This window comes from Camelina sativa, chromosome 1 (assembly GCF_000633955.1).
Source record: "Camelina sativa cultivar DH55 chromosome 1, Cs, whole genome shotgun sequence".
NCBI lineage: Eukaryota > Viridiplantae > Streptophyta > Magnoliopsida > Brassicales > Brassicaceae > Camelina > Camelina sativa.
Window position 1 is genome coordinate 9,487,273 of NC_025685.1, and position 8,995 is coordinate 9,496,267.

Sequence of the window (8,995 nt, forward strand, 5' to 3'; positions counted from 1 at the left end):
ATCACCATATTTGAACATACGGGTGCCCCAGTGTTTGTGATGCCCTCTTTTACCTATGTGCACGATGAAGAATGGAACACTATGTTTTTAGAAACGCTCATATTCAACTATGTCGGGCATGTTTCAAGTAAATTACTATTACGGAGGATTACCATAATGAAAGTAGCAATCATTTGAACCATCAAAGAGCGAAAGCCCAACCATCTGATCAGCTGCTGCATAAGAATGCACGATGTCCAAAAAGACAAGAAGTCCTAAGCCTGTAAAATAGATTAGATTATGATTACCATGTGCTTCATCAGCAACATTTTTGAATCAAAGGTTATACAACATCAGAAAGAGAAGAGAGACAAGAAATTCTTACCATGCGCTTCATCAATTAAACGTTTGAAATCATCTGGCGTGCCATATCGGCTGCTGACAGCAAAGAAATTAGTAACCTGAAATGGTAATAGATACCAATTATGGCGAGTGAGGAGAAAGGTATATACTTTACATAATTTTATTCATTCAGTTCAAAGATATTAGAGAAGCAACTAGTAGTTTTCTTAATAGTTTGTAAAAAAAATTCATCGAGAAATCTAATGTACTCGGAGTTCTGGTTATCATTCTAAATGAGATACACATTTCCCCCTAAGCAACAATTGTTTCTTTCCACCTCATTTCTATCAGGTTGTTCTCTTCTTTTCCCATATTTTTAATCGTTTCTCTCTATTCTATCAGCATTGTCCATTTTTTACCACTCATTAGGTAACGACCTTCAAAAACTTTTATGCACAGTGAACAACGAAGCCAAAGATGGTATAAGCATAAGAAGCAAGAGGTGGATAACTATGTATAACAAGGACAGAATCAGATTGATAAATTAAAGTTAAAGTGTGAGAAGCTTAGCTTACTGACCCTATAACCAACAGTAAAATAATCTTTGTGCTCTGGGATACCAATCAACTGAATTGCATTGTATCCAGCTCTTTTCACATGAGGAAGGACCTGATGTTTGATAAACCACACAAGTTAAGATGTGTGCATAATAAGATTGCAAGTAAGAATACACTGAATGCATAAGGAGGTACCTTCTTAGTAAATTCTTCGAAAGATGAAATTTTCGGCTCAGACCCACTAATCCCAACATGACATTCGTATATGCGCAAGGACTTTGGAACCTCTGGCTTGGAGTTCTTCCACTTGTATGCAGATTCAGGAGGAGGTTCCCAATGAATTGCGTAAGCTTGCTTTCCTTCATCCTCTATTTTAGAAAAGTGTAATATATTGAAGAAGAAAAACATGAACCAAATAAAAAATACATTTTCATGGAGATACAAACGTAATACATAAAAAGAAACGCTTTTTAAGAAGAATTGCTGCATATAAACATCACGCATACTAGAAAAGCTTCACAACTTCTCTGAAGATTGTTGTTCTGTAAGACTGTTAACCTAGTTCTTACAAAGTATCTAGTAAAATTAAAAAGGACTCCTTCCATTTTGTTCCTTTCATGCAAATATTTTTAAGCATGTGACATCAGATAAAAGGAAAACTGAATGCTTGCTTCCTTGTGTCTATGACTGCTACGCAACTTGTTATATTTATAATACTACTCCTAACCATAGATATACCAGACGCTATCATACCTGGTTGCACATATGTAGCCCAAGCAGGGACCCTTTCAAGCGGTCCATCAGGAGTATTGAAATACAATCTATACTTGCTTCCATGCGGAACAGCTGGAATGTATTTTTTCAACCATGCCTTTCTTCCTTTACGTGTCTCTAACCAATATGGAATAGGAGGTTCTTTCTCATAAAATTTCTTTGTCCATTCTGGAGATGTCACGACATTAAAGATATCATATGGTTTTCCTTGACCTTTATCAATGATGTCGCATGGAGGCAGATTACTTGGTGGATCATTTTTATGCTCCTCTTGATACTGTTTATATCTCGTTTCTGCATCTGGTATATCTCCTAGCTCTTCTAATGTTTGTGGACCGTTCGGACCAAACAGCTGCTCGTATAGTTTGGCAGGAACTTCATAGCGGTTTTTAATATACCGGTCCTCACCAGGTTCCCAATACTCATCATTAGCTTTCTGGAAGATTTCTTCAGCTGATACACTACTATCACCCTTATCATAGTCATCAACATAGTTATACTGCTGAAAGTATAGTTCGTCTTGTTCTTCACCCTCTCTTAACTTATCTTCAAGAATAATGAACCAATACCCAAAATCATCATGGCCAAATAAGCCCTCTCTGGCGGAATTTTCTGTTGGGGACCATCCGTTGAAATCTCCGATTAAAGCACCATAACGAGCACCTGGATTTACGGTTAGTTAGTATCCTCATGCACAATCACTGGCGGGAAAAAAAGCTTCCCAACAGGCGCAAGTTATTAACGCAAGTTTCAGTACATCATTCTTTCTGTTGATCAGTTCTGACTCCTAACGAAGCATTTTCAAATGGAAGTAAAGAAACAGACTAATGAAATTCTAAGATTTGAGAATGAGACAGAACCTGGACCCCACTCCATAAAGTCAACCCGGTGTTCCATATGTCGATGCATCCCCAGTAACTCAAATCTACAGGGACAAGAAGGCAATTCATTAGACAAAGCATTTTGCATACACATCAGTCACTCCTCTAATAGAAAACTTATTTTTCTGACACGCACAGCATAAACAATGAAGCTTCAGAGACTTGCTAGTCAATAAGAAGTGTTAAATTAAATCCAGGATTGAAACATCGTCTGGTGAAAGGAACTGGGACAAAGAGGATACATACCCTGAAGCAAGATCTCTGAAATCAAAGTGGCGTTTGAGAATCTCATCTTTAAGGTCTTTCAAAGCTTTATGTCTACAGATTTAACAAACGAACACACGCTTATATACACAACTATAATCAAAATTGAGTCTTTTTGGTTTGTTCCCCAAAAGCAAATGCACAACTTAAAACTTTAATCTACCTTTCTCGGAGAAATTGAGCAAAGATTCTGTCAGCAATTCCGAGTTTAGTGAGAAACCCAACTGGGTCAAATCCAGCATCGGCGTCGCTAGTGCTTTGGCTCTTCTTTTTCTGCTTCTGCTGGCGTGGTCTCTCGGCGGCGAAGCAAGTGATTTTCACCTTTATTTTCCTGGGGAAATTGACCCCTGAGATTCCCAGCCGCCTTGTGTCGGAAACGAAGAGATTGTTTGGGTGGAAACAAAACCTGGTTTGATTAGAGAGGGACACCATTTTTGTTGGTGCCACAGAGAGAAACGAAGAAGATTTGTTCACACAGACTCACTCACTCTCACACTCAGCAGGGTTTTAAGATAAGAGAGGTTTTTGAGTCGACGAACGAGTTCACTCAGTCTTCGTGGTATTTTTCTCAATTTGAAATTGAACCAAACCGAGTGTAATTAAACCGGGTTCAATCTCGAACCGATTGATTTAGAAAGTATGTGGTACACATGGATTTGTGATCTTGACGACCACTTTTATTTTTTTAAATAAAGTAACACGAGTGTGACTTTTTTAATTAATATTCACATATTTACAGATTTTTAGATGCTAAATTTGGCTTTGTAATTAAGCACCAGTTTTGCTCTTCGTCTTAACAGCAATCTCCAAGTTTCTTCTTGTGATTTGAAGCTCTCTTGTGTAATAATGCATTCTGTCTATAACCATTGCCAAGAACAAGATAGTCCCTTTTTCACAAACATACAAAAGAAGAAAAAAAAATCAAGAATCGTTAGATATCAATCACACAAGAAAATGGAATGACATATGGTGTTTTTATGTTAATATTTGTAACGGTTATGACATATGGTGTTATCTTTTTGGACAGAACATATGGTGTTTTTATGTTAATATTTTTTACCCATGAGGAAAGCTTCGAGGAGGCGATTTGCAAACATGACTTGATCGGTCGAGTTTGCTACACCACCAGATTCGGAGACCCTTGTGTTGATTTGAATCGTGCTGTACATAACCGAGCCAAACAACACAAGCATAGTGGCTGCGACCGTTTTCGCGACCAGTGGTCCTCGACCTTGCTTTGATATGTCTAGCAATTTCACTACCACTCTTCTCGCTGGTGTCCCGAACCCGAGTGTTAAAATCAGGACGGCTTCGATTGACACGATCGTGAATAGAAGCTGAAACATCTCGACGAACATGTTTTGTTAGTACATGGAGAAGTTTAGAATGGATCAAATACAAAATTAATGGGTTTAAGTTGTTATAAAAAAAACGTGTTGATGTGTGGGAAGAATAACAAGTTGCTTGATGCAAATGGTAACTGATTATGTAGAACTAAGTATTTGGAATGGAATACTCATATGCTTTGTGTGCTCTCAGGATTCAAGGAACGGATGGTTTCTCTCTCTCTCTCTCTCTCTCTCTCTCTCTCTCTCTCTCTCTCTCTCTCTCTCTCTCTCTTTTATCATTATGATCACTAGTTCGTTTTCTTAAAGGAACAAAAAAAAAAATTAATTTGTGACATTTTATAACAGGATAACAACCGAAACAAAATATGTGAAACTCTACAGTTCTTGAATTTAGTATATGTGACACACACAAAAAAAATGAGACTCTTGAAATTTTAGAAGGGTTTATAGGTTTGTGTATCTTAAAATCATATTATTATATCAATTAATTTAAATTATGTGTCAAAATGTGTGTTATTCATATACTATTTTATAGATATTATTTAAAAATCGTTTTTTATTCATTATTTGATTCATCATATTGTCAAAAGACTAAAAAGATAAACTTTATAAAATCTATGGACAAGTTTGATTTTGAAGTTTGAAATGGACAAGTTTGATCTTGAAGTCAATGGATTCTACACTGTAGATTTTCAAAACTTTAAACCTTTTGTACTTTTTTTTTCTCCATACTACAAACTTATAATAACATAAAAAAATTCTTAATTAAGTGGATCACTAAATTAACTGTGTGGAAAGTTTCTGACATTCCCATTCGACGATCATATATATATCGAATGTGACTTGATCAAAAAGTTACAAAACTTTATTAATGCCAATGATTTATTATTATTTTTTTTATGCCAATGATTTATGTAGTCTCATAGAAAATTATATTTGAACATTCAAACATCGGCTGTCTATAGATTCCGTTGATAGATACATATATGACATTCACATTTTATCTGTCAAGCTATGACATGTTGATCAGGTCATCCTTATGCTGTTCAGCAGGGACCTTGATATTTATATGTGCATCAACAACTGATATAATAATCATATACATATACTACAAATAATAAAATTGTGAACCCTTCAAATACTCAATTACTGTAACTAAAAGATTGGAAAAGAAAGAAAAAAAAACTCTATTGATTGTGAACTTGTGGATTAGAGCTTTATTTTGTGCTTAGACTAATATCTATACCCAGAAAGAAAGAAAAAAACAATACTTTTATCAAAAATCAGGCACTATGAATATCGGGTAAGATCAGTCCATCTAAATTTTTATGATCTCTAGAACTTTGTAGAAGATATCGAAGATATTATGTAAAAGGAACGTGTTACGTGTATCATCAACTTCATCAATTATATACCTCAAATTGCAAAATATATATTAGCTGAAAAATAATAGATTCTATTTTAATTTATATGCGAAAACGTAATGATTAGCATGATTTAATTTCCACAATGAAAATGAACTTTAGCCATTATCAGTCGTGTCTCCCAAATTGTCTTTCTTTGGCACAATGCATATCACTTTCCCATTAATCCTACGCAAAAGTTTGTCTTGAGAGTCCGAATTCTAACCAAATCTCTTTGTTTTGTTAAAGCAACTAAACAATAGAACGTAACACGTTATTCATGTTGGTTCATTTTATTTACTTTATAATTCTTCAGTGTGGGATCCGAGGTTATTCTTGTTGCATTCATGTTGGTTCATTTTATTATGTGAAATAATGAAATTGCATTCAGCAAAAGTCGACCATTGGTCAATACTCAACCATAAAAATAACCACTAGATGTTGACAGCAAAAAGTTAACCACTAGCATTAACTTCGCTGGATTCTATTGTTACTACCTACGTACGTAACACCTTACATTATTTCTGTACTTAGTACGATTACGATATTATGTGAACTCTAAAGATAAGTCGTACGACATACATTATATGAAGCTATTTTCATGGATGATCTAAGAAGCCGGGGAACAAATAGTTTGATGATGATACTCAAGTTTGAGTGTTTGACTAAAGTGACTACTAGCGGTAAATATACTTCGAACAACAAATATATTTCAAAATTTAAAATAAACTGTGCCCAAATAAAAAAAATACTGATAGCAGATAAATAAACAAAATAAATAGAATTAGTCTTCTATTTTGTTTTCCCTGTTGTATATAGACAAATTTTAAACAAATATATTAATTTTGTAACAGTAATATATGCATACGCGCATTCTAAAACCTGACAAATTGGCTATAGAAAATACCATATATAAGAATGGTTCTAAGAAAGGGAAAAAAAAACTATTTTTGTTGAGACTTGCACGTCATACTATCTGGTTTTTCAATTTTTATTTCCACATATAATGGACTAAGCCCAAGGAAACTCAGTCTCTCTCTCATCGTAATCCTTCATTAATCTCTTTGTTGCTCTCTCTCTCACACACACTAATCATAACCATGGGAGACAAACCACTTCTTCAGAAAGTTAGTATTCAAAAAGACATTGAATCATCAGATAAAGGGGTTCGTGTAAACGACGGTGATGGACCCGTCACTTTAATTCTACTCTTCACAACCTTCACTGCTCTTTGCGGCACCTTCTCCTATGGCACTGCCGTAAGTCCCTTCATACTCACTTCTTCTTCTTCTTTTTTTGTGCCTTTTCTATATTTTTCTGTTAAACTGAACACATAATTAAAGCCCATCAATTAGTTATCATAAGTTTGAAACGAAAAAATAAGTTATAACTTAATTGTTTTAAATGTTCGAAATAAATTTATGATGGCTATCGCTCAGTGTTTCGTTGGTTCCCAATTGATTTCTTTTAATAATGTTTGAAAGAGGAACGTTTTTGTTTCTCTTAAAATGTCTAAATCTTATGTACTATATGTAAAAATCAAATCAAATCAGAGAGAAGGATGTATCAATTAGTTATAACTTATAAGGAGTACGCTGTCGCGAAAAGCAACATTTTTTTTTTATGATTAATGACCACATGAGTATTTTAGGTTTATTTATTTTATTAATCTGGCAGGCCGGCTTTACATCACCAGCTCAAACCGGGATTATGGCAGGACTGAATCTTTCTTTGGCTGAGGTCAGTGCTGAGTTGTTGATCTTATTTCCCTGTTTGCTGATATAATTTTATTTAATTAGTTAATCGTCCTCTTACCAAAAAATAAATTTATAATAGGTGGATTGTGTCACAAATATATATAGTACGTAAATAAGATAGAAGTTAAAGTGTTGAATACGAGGTAGAGTGGTAAAGAAAATATACAAATAGTGACTTTTTGAAGACTAGATTTACTTTTTAGATAAATGATTATCCGCCAAGTAAACGTATAAATTGCCATAGCCAGTATAAATTACCTATTATTTTTGTACTTAATCTGGGGTCCAAGCCGGTTGTTTCATTTGGGTATACCTTCATAGCCTGCCCTTGATCCGTTTTTGTGTTATTTAGAGTTTAGATTTTTTTTTTTTGGTAATTACGTAAGAGTATATATGATAGTGTCATTGTAATACAGTTTGCTAGAATTGTTCATTTTTCAAATAAATATTAACTATAACCATTTTAACATAAATTATAAAAGTTAATTAAGTTGTTCCGTACATGGATGTAGTTCTCATTCTTTGGATCTGTCTTAACAATTGGTGGACTTGTGGGAGCAGCGATGTCGGGAAAACTTGCTGATATACTTGGTCGAAGAGGCGTAAGTTTTCTTTTATATTTATCCATTTTTAAAACTAATTTATCATCGTTACTAAAATTACAATTAATTCCATTACGTATATAGTTTCTTTAGAAATATTAACTCCCAGAATAAAAAAACAGCGTTTTGATGAATGATAATGCGCAGGCTTTGTGGGTTTCAAACTCGTTTTGCATGGCCGGCTGGCTTATGATCGCCTTCTCTCAGGTTTCTTATAACTTCTAACCATCATTTTAATTTCTCAAATTTTTAAATAGCCTTTGTTTGCCACGTACGACATTAGTTTAGTCGTTTGAATGTTTCATGTTCCACGACTATTATTTATTGTTAGCTACAAAGATCTTTCAAATCAAAAGTTCAGACGAATTAATTATTTGCTGTTTCCTAATAAATGGTTTATATTATTGAAGGAGACTTGGTCCCTTGATATCGGAAGACTTTTTCTCGGGGTCGCAGCTGGCCTAGCTTCTTACGTGGTACGTAATTTAATAATTCGCCTGATAACTACTAGGGTTTAATTAGTTTTCACTACAAGCAACCAATAAATTAATTGTTTAGCTCCAAATTTAATCTTAGGTACCAGTCTACATTGTAGAAATCGCGCCCAAAAAAGTTCGAGGCGCGTTCTCTGCGATCAACTCGGTAATACATTGCAAAAAGAAAAAATTGTTTTTTACTAGTTTATATATATAAAAAGTTGAATAGTTTTGTTTTTATATATAACAGCTTGTGATGTGTGGTAGCGTTGCCGTCACATTCCTCGTTGGATCAGTCATTTCATGGCAAAAATTAGCTCTCATAAGTAAATCTTCGACTCTCCCTATTGAAAGGAACATATAAATAAATTTTAAAGTTGTATTTTTATGATATTTAACTAGTATAATTTTAAATTTACAATCAAGTTCATAAAATAATCGCTTTGTGTCGTTTGGAGTTGTGCAGGCACGGTTCCTTGTGTTTTGGAATTCGTCGGTTTATTCTTCATACCGGAGTCTCCTAGGTGGCTGGTAATTATTTAATATTGTTCCTATCAATTAACGCACCGTATCAGATACATATACATACAACATACTTTTGAGAATCGTTA

General features: G+C 34.3%; 3 protein-coding genes across 3 annotated transcripts in view; 1 reads left to right on the forward strand and 2 right to left on the reverse strand.

The window, feature by feature from the left end:
* LOC104785392 (1,4-alpha-glucan-branching enzyme 3, chloroplastic/amyloplastic-like) overlaps nt 1-3,313 on the reverse strand; it is a 14,369-nt gene extending 11,056 nt beyond the window's left edge. The window contains exons 1-9 of the mRNA XM_010510597.2: nt 2,961-3,313; nt 2,780-2,851; nt 2,513-2,577; nt 1,632-2,315; nt 1,074-1,246; nt 901-990; nt 365-440; nt 153-260; nt 6-53 (exon numbers count right to left, since the gene is read on the reverse strand). Coding sequence (XP_010508899.1) covers nt 6-53; nt 153-260; nt 365-440; nt 901-990; nt 1,074-1,246; nt 1,632-2,315; nt 2,513-2,577; nt 2,780-2,851; nt 2,961-3,229 — 1,585 coding nt within the window. The 5' untranslated portion in view covers nt 3,230-3,313. The remainder of the gene's footprint in view (nt 1-5; nt 54-152; nt 261-364; nt 441-900; nt 991-1,073; nt 1,247-1,631; nt 2,316-2,512; nt 2,578-2,779; nt 2,852-2,960) is intronic.
* On the reverse strand, nt 3,392-4,324 carry LOC104785412. The gene is made up of 2 exons (XM_010510621.2): nt 3,858-4,324; nt 3,392-3,684 (listed from the first exon to the last, which is right to left on the reverse strand). The coding sequence occupies exons 1-2, from the start codon at nt 4,153-4,155 to the stop codon at nt 3,566-3,568; spliced, it is 417 nt and encodes a 138-aa protein (XP_010508923.1). The 5' UTR covers nt 4,156-4,324; the 3' UTR covers nt 3,392-3,565.
* The window catches only part of LOC104705873 (putative sugar transporter ERD6-like 13), a 4,688-nt gene continuing 2,298 nt past the window's right edge, over nt 6,606-8,995 (forward strand). Inside the window, exons 1-8 of the mRNA XM_010421966.2 lie at nt 6,606-6,808; nt 7,227-7,289; nt 7,819-7,908; nt 8,056-8,115; nt 8,319-8,384; nt 8,485-8,550; nt 8,635-8,710; nt 8,851-8,915. Of these exons, the coding sequence (XP_010420268.1) occupies nt 6,650-6,808; nt 7,227-7,289; nt 7,819-7,908; nt 8,056-8,115; nt 8,319-8,384; nt 8,485-8,550; nt 8,635-8,710; nt 8,851-8,915 (645 nt within the window). The 5' untranslated portion in view covers nt 6,606-6,649. The remainder of the gene's footprint in view (nt 6,809-7,226; nt 7,290-7,818; nt 7,909-8,055; nt 8,116-8,318; nt 8,385-8,484; nt 8,551-8,634; nt 8,711-8,850; nt 8,916-8,995) is intronic.

Coding starts and splice junctions, on each gene's coding strand:
- LOC104785412 (XM_010510621.2), bottom strand. CDS start 4,155: ATGTTCGTCGAGATGTTTCAGCTTCTATTCACGATCGTGTCAATCGAA. Junction 3,685..3,857: donor CCTCGAAGCTTTCCTCATGG/GTAAAAAATATT, acceptor TTTGTGAAAAAG/GGACTATCTTGTTCTTGGCA.